The sequence below is a fragment of the Peromyscus maniculatus genome, chromosome 9 (genome assembly GCF_049852395.1).
Source record: "Peromyscus maniculatus bairdii isolate BWxNUB_F1_BW_parent chromosome 9, HU_Pman_BW_mat_3.1, whole genome shotgun sequence".
Lineage (NCBI taxonomy): Eukaryota > Metazoa > Chordata > Mammalia > Rodentia > Cricetidae > Peromyscus > Peromyscus maniculatus.
Window position 1 is genome coordinate 45445119 of NC_134860.1, and position 19279 is coordinate 45464397.

General features: G+C 39.5%; 1 protein-coding gene across 17 annotated transcripts in view; it reads left to right on the forward strand.

Moving 5' to 3' along the window:
* Window positions 1-19279, forward strand: part of Ktn1 (kinectin 1) — a 97327-nt gene that overhangs the window by 32774 nt on the left and 45274 nt on the right. For all 17 annotated transcript variants that reach the window (XM_076544870.1, XM_076544873.1, XM_076544877.1 and 14 more), the window contains exons 6-18: window positions 1366-1482; window positions 3373-3513; window positions 7303-7409; window positions 8649-8781; window positions 10165-10252; window positions 14188-14354; window positions 14901-14969; window positions 16459-16496; window positions 17641-17731; window positions 18035-18103; window positions 18469-18506; window positions 18647-18728; window positions 19178-19246. In XM_076544870.1, coding sequence (XP_076400985.1) covers window positions 1366-1482; window positions 3373-3513; window positions 7303-7409; window positions 8649-8781; window positions 10165-10252; window positions 14188-14354; window positions 14901-14969; window positions 16459-16496; window positions 17641-17731; window positions 18035-18103; window positions 18469-18506; window positions 18647-18728; window positions 19178-19246 — 1209 coding nt within the window. The remainder of the gene's footprint in view (window positions 1-1365; window positions 1483-3372; window positions 3514-7302; window positions 7410-8648; window positions 8782-10164; window positions 10253-14187; window positions 14355-14900; window positions 14970-16458; window positions 16497-17640; window positions 17732-18034; window positions 18104-18468; window positions 18507-18646; window positions 18729-19177; window positions 19247-19279) is intronic.

The window sequence follows — 19279 nt, forward strand, 5'->3', positions numbered from 1 at the left end:
TGCAATTTGATGGGACTCTGGCAAGCATGTGAAATTCAGGCTGGCCACCCCCAGATCTGTTTATGTGGAAAATAATGACAAGTAATTAAATTCAAGGAAGGAGAGTGAAACTCAGGGCAAGTAATGTTTAATCTCACTAAACTATTGTTCAAGTCCAAAATTAACAAAGCAGAATCTTTTTAATTTTTTAAATTTTATTTTATGTGCATTAGTGTTTTGCCATGGGTTTTAGGTCCCCTTCAACTGAAGTAACAGACAGTTGTGAGCTGCTATGTGGGTGCTGGGAATTGAACTCAGGTTTCTGGAAGAGCAGTCAGTACTTTTAGCCATTGAGCCATCTCTCTAGCGCCCCAAAGCAGAATCTTAATGTGACAAAATCTTGGCAGTAAAGTTTCCACAAAACCATCTTGGAGACTCATAGAAACACAGCTGTAGCTGAGAAGTTTGAAGAAGTATGGTGGGACAGCCAAGGCCTGGGCCACCTCCAAACCCCGGAGCCAAGACTGAAAGTGTGAGGCAGGTGGGAATTCTAAGGTACACGTGGCAAATGGAAATGGTGTCATTGACAGAGGTCGGGAGAGGAAGGGAAAAGAAGGGAAATTGTTCTGATGATCCAGTGTGGAGTGGCCCTCTCCTAAGAGGGCTCCTTTCTTGACCAGTCTTTGGGTTGGGAGTGGATAATGGTGCATTTGTCCTCCTTGGCAGTGTAGGCAGTGAGCCCTTCTGTTGGGTCCTCCCATAGAGACCCCCAAATGCCTGCTTGCTGTGCTCTTAGTAAAGTTGGTTACTTAGAAAAGTACCATTTCTCTATTGTGTTCTCTAGCCCTCATATATCCTTTACAACTGTCTTCCAAGAAAGGTCTTGCCTGAAACTTTGCATTTGTTCCTCATGTAAAGTGGGACTTCGTGGTGGTGTTTTGGACTTTTTCTATTTGGGAATGATGCCCGTTGACATCAGAGAACTGGGCAGTGGTGGCATCTGGGCATGTTGTAACAGAGTTGTTGAGCACTGTGTTTTTTTTCACTGCTCTGTCTTGTCTTTCCTGTATTGTGCTTTGGAATTACACATGATTGCATATTGGTGAGAGGTCACAAACAAAGTTACTGTTTTTGACTTCTGGGCTTGTACGTGTTAGTCCTATACTTCTTTGTTGAAATATGTTTCTACTCCTCTAATTTCAGGATATGCCACACTGTTGGAGGGACTTACTTGGTTTTATTTGGCTGACTAATATTTAGCAGTCGTTTTGTTTTAGATGTTGTGCTCCCCATTGACCCAAGGGCTCCTGATGATAGATAGTTGACGCTCACAGTTTTCAGTGGATCGTGTTAACTTGCTCATTCTGTATTGACTTCCAATTACAGTCGAATAAAGGAGAATTGAGTGCCCTTTTGCATCAGCTTCAGGAAAAGGAAAGGCTGCTCTCTGCTGTGAAGGAGGAGGCCACTGCCACAAAGGAGCGCTGTAAGCAGTTGACGCAGGTGAAGACATTCTTGGGTTAAGGGTGTGTGTCCTGAGTCAGAAGCAGGGAGGCCTCAAGGGGCACCCGTGCTCCTTGATGTAATTCGTGTGTCAAAACTTACACACAACAAAAGTCCTCTCCTTGTAGGAGTTTGATATGGAAGACTTGCAGTCTTTCCGGATGTAACAGATGAAGATATTTATTAGACAGTCTAACCAGAATAGCAGAGCCACTGTGCTCAGAGCATCAGAGTTTGTTTGAAATGGATCTGATGTGTCTGTTCTTCATAGAAGTATAACATCCAATTATGTGATACGTGTGAAGCTTTTATATTACTTACATATGGAAAGTCTTGTGATAAATATTCATACTTTTAAAATCAACTTCTTTAAAACCTAAGATATTTTAGTCTGAGGGGTAAAATGTAAACCCAGACAAACGTTTTTAAAATGCTGTGTAGAATAAGAAAAGAGAATTGAAACTCCAGAGGGAATGTGGTCTCCGGAAACCTTCATCAGATGGAGTAGTATAGACAAGCTCGTGGGCCTTGTCTTCACCCACGGCAGCACTGTAAACCTTTGTATGCTTTTGACTGATGAGAAGAGTCAGTGGCAGCACAGAATCCATCCGCCGGCTTCCTTAGAGTTAACTTTGATATAGCTTGATGTGACTGTCGTTTAATATGTTTTTTGAAGTTTAAAAATATAGATAAGTTACTTTTGGATGTTTTGGTTATGAGCCTAGCCTTTAATGGCTAATTATTTCTCCAGCCCACTAAGTTTTAATAACTCATCGTTCTGTATACTGGGTTTGTGTATACTTGGTAACTAAGTTAAATGGCTGCATAAAAACAATCTGACTTAGTTATCTTCAAATAAAACTTATTAATGCTTTTGAACACCATATTTTGTATGGAGTTAAATAAAGTGCAGTGCTTGTTTTCTGTTTTATTTTGGGACAGTTTTATTTAGCCCAGGCTGAACTAAAACGGGCTGTGTAGCTGAGGGTGACCTTGAACTCCTGATCCTCCTGCCTCCATCTCCAGGTGCTGGAATTATAGGTGTGTGCTTTAGTATTTTGTAAAATGTATTTAGTGTCATTCTTTTTGTTGTTTTTTGAGATAGGGTTTCTCTGTGTAACAGCTCTGGCTGTTCTATGACTTGATTTGTAGACCAGGCTGGCCTTGAACTCACAGATCTGCCTGCCTCTGCCTCCTGAGTGTTGAGATTAAAGGTGTGTGCCACCACCTGGCTTAGTGTAATTCTTTAAAAAGAAATTGTGAAGTGTATTGTATATCAATATAACAACTTTCAAATATAAATCTAAAATATGAAGTAGAAATATATAAATAACCTTATAAATTACATAAAAACTTAAGTTTTGTCACAGTTTGTTAAAGCAGGAATGTGTTCATACCTTCAGATAACTAAAATTGATTTTGTTTTCTAACTTAGCTGTTTTCAAATTTCTTTTTTGCTATAAAAATGCCTGTCAAAAGAGAGGCCTTCCTTTGTCCCCCATTCTAACACCTTCCCCAATCTTTTCCCTGAACTCCAAGAAGAGTAAGAAACAATCACTGTTTTGCCTTAAAATATTGTTTCTTATGATCAATTGCATCAGAATATAGGATTTATTTCGGGCACACAGTCTTTGATGATTAAATAAGAAGTGCATTTAAAATAGAATCAAACTGGTGAATGTTTGTACTATGAAGGGAATTGTGAAGAGTGGGGAGATGTAGAAGTCCCTTGGTTTCTTGTTTTTTAATCCCTAGCTTTGCTTTGTACCCAAGCCCTGAGTGAACATTCACAATTGTGTTCCTGTTAAAACATTGGCTTGCTTTGATAGTGTTATAATACCTTTTTCATAACAAGTTTTTCATAAATTGATTTTCTGGTTACTCTTCTAGGAAATGATGACAGAGAAAGAAAGAAGCAGTGTAGTTATAGCAAGGATGAAAGATCGGATTGGGACACTAGAGAAGGAACATAATGTGTTTCAGAACAAGATGCATGTCAGCTACCAGGAGACGCAGCAGATGCAGATGAAGGTATGTTTGAAGTCTTGGAAAGGAAGATGAAATATGTCTATTCATTTAGTTAACAAACCTTTAAGTGCCTTGTTTGGGTTGGTCCATTGACCTATAGTGGCTAGTTAAACTCACTCCTCATCATTCCAAAGTAAATAAGTGTTCTGTGTTGGGATAAGGTAGAGGGCTGGAAGCTAATATGAAAATAACACCATGCCAGTAGAGGTAAGCATCGTGTGCTTTACAATAGACGATTAGGAAGGTGGGAAAGAGGATTGGTAGTAGATAGAAGAGTTGTTAGACACCGTATTCAGACTGTGTTGGACATTGTGAGTCAACATTGTCAAGGGAGACTGAAGGAATGGGCTAGGCTGTAAGAGTTACTTGGTGTAGTTCTTTATTCCCATCTCTGTAGATAGTGGGCCACTGGCTGTATTGTGGGAATCCAGAACTTTGTGAAAAATACAATAAATGTTTTAAGAGTTGAGAGCCAAGGTTGGAATGAAGAAAAGATATAGAAATAAGTATGGGCCCATTTAAAAGGTCTATGCCTGAAGATTGGACAGCCAGTGACTGAATTTAGGGGAGCTAGCAGTGTGATTCATAGTTATTTTCAGTGGTCATTCTGGCAGCAGTGTGGAAAGTGAAATGGGGGCAGTTGGAAAAGTTTGCAGGAATCAAGTCAGAGCGGCCAGAGAGAAACCAGGTGCTGGCAATGAGAAGATGAGTTGGTCTGATCCAGAGAGCTGGAGGAGAGGGATGGTAAGGGGTGATGATTCCCAGAGGGCTAGTGAAAGAGACTGCTGTGTCCTGGTGTTTGTACACTTTTCACCAGTCTCCAGAGATCTGGTTCTTAGGATGTTTTCCATGTATCATTCATTATCAAGATTTCAGTTAAGTCTGACCAGTGAATTCTTACTCCTCTCCTCACTTCTTTCTCCTAGCTCTTGCAGAACAAGACTTGGATTTGTTTGTTAGTTCAGGTTTTAATATTATCCATAATGGAACTCTTCCAAATTATTCCTTTCATTTGTTGGCTGATGCTTTAGTTCTAAAAGAATGTATAGACCCGAGATTTAACATAACTAATATCAGATTCTTACTGATCAAGTTGTTTTTATTTTCCAATAGTTTAAGACATTTTCCTTACAGTGAATCCCTTGACTTTTTGTCTTTAATGCTCAGTTTACAAATTGGTCTGAATCTTACAGATACTTGATAAAGAGTTGAGGCAGGTGAATGTAAGAACAGCTTTTACAAGGGAAGAGTCTGAGCTTGGTTGAGGCTATCCATATATCTCTCTCCTAAGAGTGCACCTAGCAACTTTGGAATCCCTACCTGCAGTGAAGTGCGTGGTTGTCCCACTTTATCTTAAACAGTGGAGTAGATTTCTCCTTCTCTAACAACCTTGTTGTGGTTAGTTTCTAGTAAACATATTTTGGGACATATCCAGGTACAGGAAGCAGTAGCTCCATCTAGGATGACCTAGTTTTGGATGCATGAGTGGTAAGAGAAACTCTGTCCTCAGAGTAAATAGGAGAAAATCTCTGTTTAACCTACCTTCTTATAGCCTTGTATAGTTGGGTATGCATATATTAAAATCAGATATGTCACAGGAAGGGACAGCTATGGTGAGCAAAGGTTTACATAATCCAAGCCTGTCAATCAGAACAGAACTGCCCATATTTATTTGCCTTTAGCAATCAATTCCTTCTCCTGGTACCCATAAACAATGGCCCAGACAATAGTCAGGGATATTTGAGTGCCCTAGCTGAAGAAGCCACTGCGTACTTCCAGCACATCTGACCTGTGATTTAGTGTTACTTCCGTATGGTTTCCTGGTCCGTTTGAAATATGTGTGCACTTTGTCAGGTTTTTGAATAAGATGGCAAGAACCTGGAAACATCTAGTTCAGACAGTAACCCTAGTAATAGGGTATTCTTGTGTTCAGTGCTTAGCTTAGAATGTGTGTGTGTGTGTGTGTGTGTGTGTGTGTGTGTGTGTATGTGTGCGCGCACAATTATAGCCCTTTACCAGTATGTTTTTCTTTGTATTCTAACCTGTAATTGGTTCCAGTTTTAAAATTATTCTTCACGGCTAACAAAGTTCAGTGTTTCCCACAGAAATATCAAATACCAATAACAGAAATGAATGGCATTGTTAAGTTGTTGCTGTCCATTGTTTCTAATGTTTGTTTTCTTAGTCCTTAGTCATTTGAGACATTCTCTCTCATCAGGTTTTTAAATAATTTTTTTAATATTAAAAAATATTTTATTATTTTATGTGTATGAATGTTTGCCTGCATTTAATGTTTTTGTACCATATGCATGCCTAGTGCCCTCAGAGGTCAGAAGAGAGCATGAGATCCCCTGGCATTGCAGATGGTTGAGAACTGCCATGTGGGAGCTGGGGATCAACTTGGATCCTCTATAGGAGCAGCAAGTGCTCCTAACACTGAGCCGTCTCTCCAGCCCAGTGATCTTTTCTTGGTTACTATTTACAGCTTATGTGAAAGCCAGACAGCTGTTAGAGCAGCCTTTCCTATTGAAGGTGAAAGGTTAATGGAATTCCCTCACTCTGCTTCTGCTTGATGGCTGGTAGAGGTCAGGTTATATAAATCCACGTATGGAGTCTATAGGAATCTTTTGAAAACTAGAAATCAGTACTTTCACTTTTACTAGCTGAATTGTTAGTAAGAATTGTCAACAGGTATTCATTTTAATGGAATAATTTATATAGTGAAGGAAGACATGTCCTTATATGACTGTAAGAATCAATGTTCTTTATTGTCTGATTTTATAATTCTGAAATTAAACAATTAGTTGTCAAAGGAATGTAAGAGTAGTGAGTGGTTGTAGGGGTTGAGGGTGAATAGGAGTTACTTAGGAGTCGTGTGTATGAATGGTAATGATGGTTATATAGCAGAATGGTAGTTTTAATATCATTGTTCTTTGTACACATGAAAATGGTGGAGTTAGCAATGTGGCTCAGTGGGTAAAGGAACTTGCGCCTAAGCCTGATGATGTGAGTTCAGTCCCGGGGACTAAAGTGGTAGAGAGAATTAATGCCCTAATGTGTCCTCTGAACACAGACACATACACACTCACACACAACATACATATGCACACACCAAATAGTGGAATTAAAGAAGAAAATGGCTAAGATAGTACATTTTATGTCATTTACTATATGTTATTTAGAACAGTAAAAAAAAAAACCTCAGTCTTGAATGTTTTTCAAATAGATTTTGTGATGTCTATTAGTTATGCTTAATTTATAACTTTATAAATGTGTTTATGCATTTTTATGTTTAAACTTTGACTAAAACCTTTTGTTTTGTTTTTTGTTTTGTTTTAAAGATGGGGGGGTGGTCCTCCATTTGTTGTCCTGGGTGGTCTAGAACTTGCTGTGTAGACCAGGCCGGCTTTAAAACTCACAGAAATCTACCTGTTTCTGCCCCCCCATGTGCTGGAATTAAAGATGTGTGCCAGCTCATCCAATTTACACCTTTAAAAATATTGTTAAAGTAATGTTGACCTTTTCTGGGTTCAGGACAGGACTACTTCTGTGTTGGGTATGAGAAGTCCCAAACCATACCTTGGTTCTGAAACCCGACGCGTGCTCGTTTCTTATCTGAGATGTGAGAGTAGCTTCGATCTGATTGGGTTTTGAGCTGGGCAGCTTGTAGTGACTTTCCATTCATCGCCGAGCAGCTCTTTCTTTAGGTGTCTTCATATTGACGGAAAAGTATGGTTTGGGTTTTCTTTTTGCTGATCTTTGTTTACTGAATCTTATATATTTTAAAAATAGTTTCAGCAAGTTCGGGAACAAATGGAAGCAGAGATAGCTCATTTGAAGCAGGAAAATGGTATACTGAGAGATGCTGTCAGCAACACTACAAACCAGCTGGAAAGCAAGTATGTCTCCAGATTCTTCATTCTCAACTAAATGGCAGACTGTTTTCTTCCGTCATCAAAAGGGTGCTTGATAGTAACTTGTTAGACTTTCGCTTCCTCCTTTTGCTTCTGATCTTGTTCTCAGGACAGCTGTTTTCTTTGCGTGAAGACCTCTGGCTCTTTAGCTCTAGTAGTTTGCAGACTAAAGCCCTTGGGCAGCGCTGTTGCTGGTGGAGTAGCACACATGTACTGAAGCCGGCTGTCTGTCTCCAGGCCAGCACTTCTATTTCAGTATTCTCAATAGCACCTGTCATGCTAATTTAAAGCATAGTCTTGGTCCTCCTACCTCTATACAGATTGTGATCCAAGGGCCCAAAAGTGGAGCCTAGGTGGTTCGTGGGCCATTTGAGAAACCATACCTTAGAGAGGCTAGTAGTCTTGCATAAAGTAAGCACTTTAACTGGTTATTTTTTTCTTTCAATATGAAGTAAAAACTTATTCATTAGAATTAAAAATACTCTTTTCCTCTGGCTAATAGGGCAGATCCTGTTACAGTGATATTGGTATTAGGAAGGTGTTGGTTTTTTTAAAGATTTAATTTAGTTTATATGTTTGCCTCTGTGTGCCACATGTATGCCTGGTGCCTATAGGAGACCAGAAAAGGGTGTTGGATTCCTAGAACTAGAATTAAGGATGGTTCTGAGCCATATGTGGGTGATGGGAACTGAACCTGGGCCTTCTTCAGAAGCAACAAGTGCTCTTGACCACTGGGCTTTCTCTCTAACCTCCGTACTAGGAGGCTTTTAGATCAGTTTAATGGCAACTTTGTATGCTCCTGAGTTTTTTGGTTATCCTTTTTTAAAATATTTTATAGTGATTTTCAAATTTAAAATTATTTTATTATTACTGAGTATATGCCACAGTGTGTGTTTCCTGTCCTGTGTTCCATGGATTGTATCTAGAGGATACACAGCAGCTTTGGGGAGTCAGTCCTCTCCTGCCACCATGGAATCCGGGGATGCTCTTACCTTCTTAGCTCTCCATTCAGCCCTATAGTGTGCTTTTTAGTTTACCGTCATGATCTGAAGTATTTAGGGTACACTGTCATACTTAGGGGAACAGTATTACTGCCTAGTCATGTTCCTTTCCGTTTGCCTGTGAGTGGTGTTACTAGCTCAGCACAACGAACCCAGAACACGCTGTGCTTGTGAGTTTTTATGTGTGTAACAGTGCAAAGCCCAACCTAGTCTCTGTTTCCAGGCAGACTGCAGAGCTAACTAAACTGCGCCAGGACTGTGGGAGGCTGGTGAGTGAGCTGAACGAGAAGACAGGGAAGCTGCAGCAGGAGGGAGTCCAGAAGAAGAACGCTGAGCAAGCAGCTGCACAGTTGAAGGTGACCCCACCCTCCTCTTTGTGTCATTTGTCAGTGTTATTGATGTCCAGCTTCATGACCTAAACGTGTGTGTACGGTTGAGGAATGGAGTGGGAAGTTTAATAAGACCCACACTGTAAGGGTTCTGCCTTTTTTGTTGTTGTTGTTGTTTTTTTGAGACAGGGTTTCTCTGTGTAGCTTTGCGCCTTTCCTGGAACTCACTCTGTAGCCCAGGCTGGCCTCGAACTCACAGAGATCCGCCTGGCTCTGCCTCCCGAGTGCTGGGATTAAAGGCATGCGTCACCACCACCTGGCTGGTTTCTGCCTTTTTAAAGTTATATTTTGATGAAAGAATTGAATGTAGGCCTGGATTTGACAATAAAGACTGAAGATATCAAACCAAGTGGTTGACAAGTAAGGATGGAATTTTGTTTATATATGGTGGTTAGAATCCACACATGTAAGGCAAAAATTATTTTAGAAAAGGACGTTTAGCATTACTTTTATCATTAGAACTTAAATTTCTCAAGTCCAATAGAACCCCTTCCGGCATTGGAATAGGTTTTTTTTCTTTCTTCTTTTGAATATAACACCAAAGTACTCCAGTGGCTTGCACTTGAGCCCATTGTGTAGAAAAATCTTACTGTTTTCAGATTCTGGAATGATAGCTTGTGTGGTGAGGCGCTTATGTGTTCAGGGGATGTGGAAGGTTGCTCTGGCTGCCTGAAGGAGGAGCACAGTTATTACTCTCTCACATTACATGAACTCTGGAACTTAGGTGTTCTGAGGAGTGATAGGTACCTGTCCCTCCTTTTACTGAGAAATCTCACTGTAAGATCCTCATCCATATTGATATACAGTATACCTTGAGGCTATTTCCAGACAGTTTTACAGTTGCCGTTAGATAATGTATAACTTGATCTTTTTTTTCCCCGAGTTTTGATGAATCCTTTGTGAAAGTGATGTCAACGTCTCTCCTTTAATACTGGATTCTCTGGGAGATTAACGGCTGACATGGATGTGGAAATGTGTTCTCTATAGATATGAATAACTAATAAGTGACATAATTAATAATCTTAGTGTTTTGCAGTATGTATATTTCAAAATGCGAATTTTAAGTACTTGCTGAGATTTAGCAGTAAAGGTACTGTCTTGTCACTCCAAAGCTTAAGGACTTAAGAATGGTTGGTGAACAGTAGGTCATAGCTGGTGGATGAAGTGAGGATGCCGCAGCAGCTGGCTGTCTTGATCCAAGATTGCTCGTGATTGAGTTTCTGCGCTGGTGGAGGAGAAGGGTGGATGTGCCTGACAGATGGCTCTCTCCCTTTGTTTACAATTGAAGTCTTGTCCGTTGGTCTTTTTTTGTTGTTTTTACTTGTTTTCTTTCTCTCCTTAAATATCAAGGTTCAACTACAGGAAGCGGAGAGGAGGTGGGAGGAAGTTCAGAGCTACATCAGGAAGAGAACAGCAGAGCACGAGGCTGCGCAGCAAGGTAAAGGCAGAGGTGCTGTGCAGGCCGGGCGACTGCAGCCTCTGTCTGCAGAGGAAGATGATCGGCACTTAGTAGAGCCAAATAAAATCAGGTTTTGTCTGTTTGGATTGTCGTTGTTCTCCAGTATTCGCTAGGAGTTTGAAGATACTGGGCCTTGATAGCCTTCTGTGGTGCTGTCAACTGCAGGCGAATCACACCTGCCAGGCAGAAGAGCGTGGTTGTGACATTGTCTTCTTCTGTGCTCTGCCTGCATTTCGGCTTGTCGGTATTTTGGTTTTTCGAGACGGGGTTTCTCTGCGTAGCTTTGCGCCTTTCCTGGAACTCACTTGGTAGCCCAGGCTGGCCTCGAACTCACAGAGATCCGCCTGGCTCTGCCTCCCGAGTGCTGGGATTAAAGGCGTGCGCCACCACCGCCCGGCCAAATCTGTCTATCTTAATAAATGTTAGCTTTGTCTGCTCATTTATCCATAATTTGATGCATTGCTGTGCGCTGTTTTTATCCCTACTGCCCCCTTTTGTCTTTGTCAGGGTGTCTATTGTTTGGATAAGTACTATGACCAAAGTCAACTTGGGGAGGAAATATTTAGTCTTAGGGCTTGTAGTCTGTCATGTGGGGCAGTCAGGGTAGGAACTCACCGCAGGAACTGATGCAGAGGCCATGGAAGAGTGCTGCTTACTTTCTTTTCATGGCTTGCTCAGCCTGACTTCTTTTTCTTCTTTGGTTTTGGTTTTTCAAGACAGGGTTTTTCTGTGTAGGCCTGGCTATCCTGGAACTTGCTCTGTAGACCAGGCTGGCCTGCCTCTGCCTCCTGAGAGCTGGGATTAAAGGTGTGTGCCACCACCATCTGGTCTTAGTCTACCTTCTTATAGCACCCAGAACCACTAGCCTAATGGGGCCACCACCCTGGGCTCTCCCACATCAGTTGTCAGTTAAGAAAATGCCCCATGGGTTCGTCCACAGGCCGGTCTTCTGGAGACAGTTGCTTAATTAAGACTGCTTCTTCCTCGATGATCCCACCTTTGTCAGAATGGCATGAAAACTAGCGAGCACATCTTCTTACTCAAGTGTGGCTCTGCATAGGCTAGACAAGAGTTCGGACTTGTCAGCGCTCTGTTTTCCTCTAATTCTCTCTTTGCTCAACACCAAAATGTACACAAGCTACTTTAAGACTTCTGCTTTTATATAAAGTTGGTATTTCTGTGAAGATAGTTATTGAATCAGTGAAACACAGGAGTCTTGAGAGGAAGGACTGTCGGGATAAACCAGGTAGCTATAGAGAGTAAAATGGCACTCTTTTTATTAAACATTTGCTTAGGTTTATTTATTTTATTTTACCTATATGAGTGTATGTGTATCTATATGTATATGTATGTGTATCGTGTGCATGTATGCCTGGTGCCCAAAGAGGTCAGAAGAAGGCATGGGATCCCCTGGAACTGGAGTTAAATGGTTGTGGGCTGCCATGTATGTGCTAGGAACCAAAGCTGGGTCCTCTGGACGAGCCGCAGTGCTCTCCACTCCTGAGCTATCCATCACCTGTGACTGTGCTCTTCTACCGCCTGCCTTTGGTGACTTACCTCGTATTTCTGTTTAACTATCGTGCTTGGATCCTGACATTACAGCTTCAGTATTTTACTCTGTATTTCTAAGCAAATACAATACTGGTACTTAGTGTTTCTTTTTTTAAAAATAAACTTTATTATAAAAAAAACCTTGTAAATCAAACCCAATTTTATAATCTCAATGAGTTGTTCACTCAGAGTAGGTATTCCAGAGCTGAGGGGCTTCACATTAAAGTTTACATTTTCACTATCAAATATACCTGTATTTATTCACCACCAAAAATAGAAAATCCATAGCAAAGTTTAACTAGAGGAGCAACTGATTTTATATCCCTTTTCATAACTTGTGTCTGTCACCTGTGTCCAGTCCTTCCTTGTGCCCTCATAATTAACATTTCTTGTTCTTTTTCTTATGTTATAGTGTCTCCACATGTACATTTGTTTACATATATGCGTCTATTATTGTCTGGAGTCCACATAAAAGAATAAATGCAGGATTTATTTCTTTCTGAAATTTTGTGACCTCAGTCTATTTTCTCCAAATTTTGTGATTACATTTTTCTTTAGAGCTGGGCGGTATTCTATATGCATGCACACACGCACGCAGACAGGCACTTGTGTGTACCACATTTTCATTATCTATTCATCTGTTGATGGACATCTGGGTTGATTTTGATTCTTTGCTGTTGTTAGTAAAGCAGCCATAAAGAAGTGCTTCCCCTGGGTAGAAACTGATTTCCTGTTACAGAAAGGAGAGTCAACCCCCCCCCCCCAGGGTTTCTCTATGTAGTTTTGGTGCCTGTCCTGGATCTCGCTCTGTAGACCAGGCTGGCCTTGAACTCACAGAGATCCACCTGGCTCTGCCTCCCGAGTGCTGGGATTAAAGGCCTGTGCCACCACTGCCTGGCCAGAAAGTAAAGTCTTAATCTCATTCCTTCCACTTGTATCTCATTGTCCTGAATTGTTGATGTATTTTCATTACATCAATTCATTTTTTTTGTCAGCATGACTATAATGGAATGGTAATCCAGGATATATGTTAAAACTGATTTGTTCCTTTGCTCTATTTATTTCCTGAAGGTTATTGTTACTTTATTTTGCCCTTGCTTGATGCATTTTATTTTAAAATTTTTGCCTAATGTTAAACGTTTCTTAATTCACCTCCCCTCAACATCTTAGGTGCGAGAGGCAGGGGGTTGTGTTAGATTTTCCTCATGGTCCCTCCCGGAGGTCACTGTTGATGCTCTGGTGCATGTGACTTTCTAGGTTCCTCCACAGTTGCCTTCCTAAGATTCGCTTCCTCTCTACCATTCTGTTTGGAGTCTCTGTCACTGCCACGGTCCCCTTCCTTGGTTGACTAAAGCTTGGTTTTCACTAGCTGTATATGAGTATTCCTAGAAGTGTATTTGTGGAGGTCTTAAGTAATCTGCTCACATCTTTACCGTTGTAGATTGGTTTGACTGGAGGTTGAGTTGTAAGTCATCAATAATTTCCTCTACAGAATTTTGACATCATAAACTTAATGCTTTAACTTTTGGTAGTAAATATTATACTTCTTGAATTTTAATCCCAGACATGTCCATTATATATTTAATTTTTAGGATTTCTTTCTGAGTTGTATTGTTTTATAGATGTGAAAATTTATCTTTCTTAATGGAGACAGGTGCTCAAGCATAGCTTGTTTCTGTCTGTGGTAATGGGTTCACTCTGACCTATGTATGGACTTGTTCATGGTATGGGACAGGGCGATGGTTCTCATGCTGCCTGATATGTCCTGTCATTAATCATTTTGATTTAGGGTGTTCCCCTTCCTCTTTTCTGCCAAGTTAGTGGTTGTCTTTAAATTCATTTTGTCTTCATTTATTGTGATTTTTGAGTTAAGATGGTTTATACTTTTTCTGATATATCTTCTTCGGGTGTTATCTGTAGGAAAGAAGAAAGACAAACAGAAAAGTTACCCTTCATTTCAAATTAATTAAATGGCATTTTAAATGTCAGCTTTTACATAATAGATTTTCTTGGCATCTTTCTTTGTAGCAGAGTTCAAGGAATTTACATGAAATTTGCTAACATAATTATTAATGTATCTTTGGGGAAATAAAGAGTCCTTTCAGGAAATGGTAGAACCATTTAAAAGTTTTGTATCCCATTTAGTTAATGTTCTTTGAGTATTGTGCCAAGACAATCTCTGACCCAGAAGAATTCACTCTTAGGCCAGCAGGAATTAGAGAGGGTATTATAGGGAAGGATGACGCGGAGGCTGCAGAAGGGCAGAGACATCGTGGAAGGGTTCTTGAGAAGACGCATACACTCAGGGTGGAAGGGGGAAAGATGAGGCATTTGATAAGATGGAGTGTTTTTGTTTGCTACAGACTTACAAAGTAAATTTGTGGCCAAAGAAAATGAAGTCCAGAGTCTGCATAGTAAGCTCACAGACACATTGGTATCGAAACAGCAGTTGGAGCAAAGACTAATGCAATTAATGGAGTCAGAGCAGAAGAGGGCGAGCAAAGAAGAGTCTTTGCAAATTCAAGTTCAGGTATTATTGTTCTCTCTTTAAAAATAAGGGGTTGTATTTATGTGTTTATATGTGTAACACTAATAATTAAAGAAAGATCATGAATTTGAGAGAGTGGGAGAGGAGCCATTGGGGATATTGGGGAGGGTGGTATAATTATATTTTAATTTAAAAATTGCAAAAAAATTAAAAACTATGTCTATGTAAATATATTACGTTCAAATAAATTTCCATTTCAATTCTAAATCATTAAGAAAAAGGAATTGAGATAAGTGTGGTATGTATGTCTTAATTCTTAATAGTGGTAAATAATTAACATTTAATCTTTGAGAACTTGTTAAAAGATGAATTAACTACTTCCTTAGGACTTCTTATAGTAGGATCAGGGACAGTAAAACAGCCTAAATGTCTGCCTTATAAATTAACTCAAAATAAAATGCTTAACTACTTTAAATAAAGACAATTTAAAGATAAACCAAGAACATGTAAATCATTGAGTTCATGTACATGTGGATATACATTAATAACACATTTGTCCCCTCTCTTTTGTTTTATGTTGATGAAAAGGATATTTTGGAACAAAATGAGGCTTTGAAAGCTCAGATTCAACAATTCCATTCCCAGATAGCTGCCCAGGTAATGGTGCATTTTTAATTGTTTACCATTAATCGTAGCTTTCTAGCTGTTTGAACAATTATCTGAATGCCTGTGTATTACCAGACTTCAGTAGTTGGGAGACTAGTCAGTGAATTAGTATGTAGTGGCCCCAAGTTTCAAACACTAAATATTATGTGTAATACTTGGGAAGTACCAAGAACCCAAATCTGTATAATTAGAAGAGTTAGGTGAGAGCACTCACCTCTGGGAAAAATGCTCCAAGCTCTGTCACAAAACAGAAGGATAGCCAAGCAGATCTTAGGATAGGGACTGATGTATTGATTGGTGCACTGTCACAGAATAATGACTTACCCTTAGGAATCTCTCACATGCATAGAGGTAGCTGTGTCAACCACAGCTTCCAAGGTGTTATTTGCAGAGGACTCAATTTGAAATGTGTGTTTCAGTTTAGTTAATGATAAACATTGCAGAATTTTAAAAACCGGTATGGTAAGACTTGATGTTTGATACCATTGCCCTGCACTTTGATTGATTGATAGATTGGCTTTGGAATATATATGATTAAATGTTCAGAAAAAAGAGAAAGTTTCCACAAATATTCATAGTACAAATTTCAATTTCAGTTCAACTTTCCAATTATAAAAATTATTTGTAGCAACAAGTACTAGAAATTTGACTCTTGGGTTGGAGAGGTGGCTCAGTAGTAAAGTGTGCCTGCTCCTGTTCCAGAGAACCAGAGTTCAATTCCCAGTATCTGTACCAGGCAATTCAGGGATCTAATGCCTCCTCCATCATCTGCACTTGTGTGCCTATGCCCCCAACAACACTTACACATATTCAAAATAAAAATAAATCTTTAAAAAGGAAAATTGATTTATGTAAAAAGTGATTTTAACATTGTAAGTATACTTTAGAGTTCAAACTCCCAAAGCTTGGTGCACATAAATGTTTTTTCCTAATTGCTTTCTTGTAGATGATACTTTAAAATTAATTGAGGGAGAACTACTTAATATAGCAGAATGGAGCTGTAGATTTGTGAGTTACCAACTCAGATTGGATTGATATCTTTATCGTCAGCGGACAGACTTGGTCAGAAATGCCTTAGAGGGTGCTGAGAACACCTTTAATAGTGGAAAGGTGGCACTTGCGTTCTCCCTGTTGTCTTAATTGTGAAGAGTATCATTTCAGAAGATTGTGTTGAGGAAGAGATGGACCTGCCCCTTACATACTTGTATCTTGTCAGTTTTATAGTCCCCAGGCCTGCCCACTTGCTTAAGTCGTACTATTCTGTGACGTGATGTGTATGTAATTTCCTAATACTGGCTGTTGGTGATCAGATGTGCTTTCAGAATGATGGCAACTCACCATAGGCCAGATATGTCTTTAACAACTTGGTGTATGTTAATTTCTTGTTTTTTTTTTTTTAAAGCTCTGTTGTGATTATTATTGTACAGCTTTTAAGCCTTTTCTCAAATACTCTTATGTTGATAATGTTTTTCTTTCTCAGACCTCCGCTTCAGTTCTAGCAGAAGAATTACATAAAGTGTAAGCCTGCCATTCTATACTTCTCTTACAATTGTGTTATAACCACTAACAGATACTCGTTTGATACAATATACAATTAACTGCATACTCTGATCTGTTTGAAGATTACTGTAAGCTCTATTTTGCTCTTTTCTTTTAGCCTGTTTCTGTTTAGTCCCCAAACATTACATGCTGTTTTTTGTTATTGTAAAAGAGCTGGGCAAGCTTTCCTTCATTTGGGAAATTGGTCATTATGTAGAAGAGGCAGTTCTGTTTTCAGAGTAGTGGAAGGAATTAGTGCTTGTATTTGCTTTGTACATGTGGCTCTTCTGTGTCTAGCCCCGTGACAGTAGGCTGTACACTCAGTCCATTTGCGTTGTTTTGTGTTGGATAACTATACGATATGGGTTGTGTTTACAGATGTCCTATAATCTGGTTTTGATGTCAGACTTTTTTTTTTTTTAAAGACTTATTTATTTATTATGTATACAGAAGAGGGTTCCAGATCTCATTACAGATGGTTGTGAGCCACCATGTGGGTGCTGGGAATTGAACTCAGGACCTCTGGAAGAACAGTTGGTGCTCTTAACTTCTGAGCCATCTCTTCAGCCCCGATGTCAGACTTCTTAATGTAAACTAACTTCTTTGACTCAAGTTTTAAACAATGGATCTGTCTGTCTATCCATCTGTGTATCTATCTATGATTTGAGGTCTCATTCTGTAACCCAGGCTGGCCTTTAATTTGTGGTGATCCTCCTGCCTTAGCTTCTTGAGTACAGGTTTGAGCCACCATCTTGCCATAAATAGGGGATATTTTGGGCTGGAGAAATGCCTTAGTAGAAAAGGCTCTCATTGTCCAGCCTGATGACCCAAATTTTATCTCCTGGTCTCACATGCTAGAAGGAGGGAGCAGACTTTGCAAGTTGTTCTCTCTCTCTCTCTCTTACACACACACACACACACACACACACACACACACACACACACACACACGAATGATATTTTAGTGTATTATGTATGACAGTTACTAGTAGACTAAATAGAGTCTGTTGAAAGAGAAAGTACAGTTATATGAAACTTAGTTAAGATTATCCTTTCCAGATGAGACTCAATTCTTTGGTTTGTAAATGTTTATTGAAAGCACAAATGTTTTTCCTTTTTGAAGGATTGCAGAAAAGGACAAGCAGCTAAAGCAGACTGAAGATTCTTTAGCAAGTGAACACGACCACTTAGCAAACAAAGAGGAGGAGCTTAAGGTACAGTGATTCCTACAGCTTGCTGCTTCAGTATTTGATAGGACTCAGAGTTGAAGATTATAGTCAGCATGTGTTCCATGAAGGGTGACATACTCTGGAACTCACCAAAAGGTTTTTACTCAGAGGATGCATTTCATAACAATTTCAGAAATTTGGCAAGTAATAGAAATAGATGATGTTTCTTTTTGATTTAGGAAATTTGTAATTTGAGACCTTTAACTAACTCTTAAAGTAGAACAGATATGTTGTAAAGTAAATTTTATGAAATACTTTTAATGCCATGTACACTTTTTATTGCTCTAGGATATACAGAATATGAATTTCTTATTAAAAGCTGAAGTGCAGAAATTGCAGGCCCTGGCTAATGAACAGGTACATGATTTTTGTCTATTTTCCTCTGAAGAATTTTGATTTGCCTTTTCTTACTTAACTATTCCTATTGGAACTATGAATTGGATACAATGAATTAATTATTTCTGAGATAGAGGAGATTGTTCAGACAGTCTTAATCTGCTGCTCGTTTCATCCCTTTTCTTCTAATGTACAAAAGGCAAACTTTTTAATCAGGGAAAATTTGCCTCTGAGAAGTAAAAAATAATGGACAATAGAACACCGAAGTATGTAGTTTTGTTATAGCTTTAATCCAAATGTATGGAAATACAAGTTTTATATGGATAAGTGACTAGTTCTATTGTTTCCTAAGAAGTGATGAGACTTTGGTTTTATTCTGACTACAGGCTGCTGCAGTCCATGCGGTAGAAAAGGCGCAGAAAAGGTGAGCACTGTGTCCTGTGCAGACACTGACTGGCGCATTCTCTGTCATGGGCAGTGCTGCTTCCAACTGAGGCGTCTTACATAGAGAGCCCCTGAAAACCTTGAATGAACGAGTTTTAATTGATACGCTTCTTCTCATAGTATTCAGGTCAAGGATGATAAAATAAGATTGCTTGAAGAGCAGCTGCAGCATGAAATTGCAAGCAAAATGGAAGAATTTAAGGTGTGTGATTAATCTTGTGTACTCAGCTTTCTCAGAATAACTTCATATAAGTTTAGTTATAATGACTCTAAAAATGCTATTTTTTAATACAGTCATTTGGAAACATTGTTTCCTTAATTTATTTGGTAGCTTATGTGAATAGTGAATTTTTAATAGGCTTTTTGCCTGGATGTATTTTATCGTATCTTAAATCAAATGTTTGACATTTATTCCGCCCCCAGCATGCCTTGGCATCTTGAAATGAGTATTTCACATTGTGCGGGTTTTGCTGTCTGCACTGATGCTGCAGTGCTAATCTCCGTTGAGCCCTGGATTTTATGTCTGCATGGAACTGCAGCATTGCTCTGAACACCTGAAGCAGCAGTATGGGGTTGCTTGTTCTGAAGCTCGATTCATACAGTTACTGCCTTTCCCCCTCTCAAAAAGTAAACTGGGCTTCGTTTTTCCAGATTCTGAACGACCAGAACAAAGCATTACAGCTGGAAGTTCAGAAGCTGCAGATCGTCATTTCTCAGCAGGTGAGGCTTTTCATGCAGTAGTGTGGGACAGCC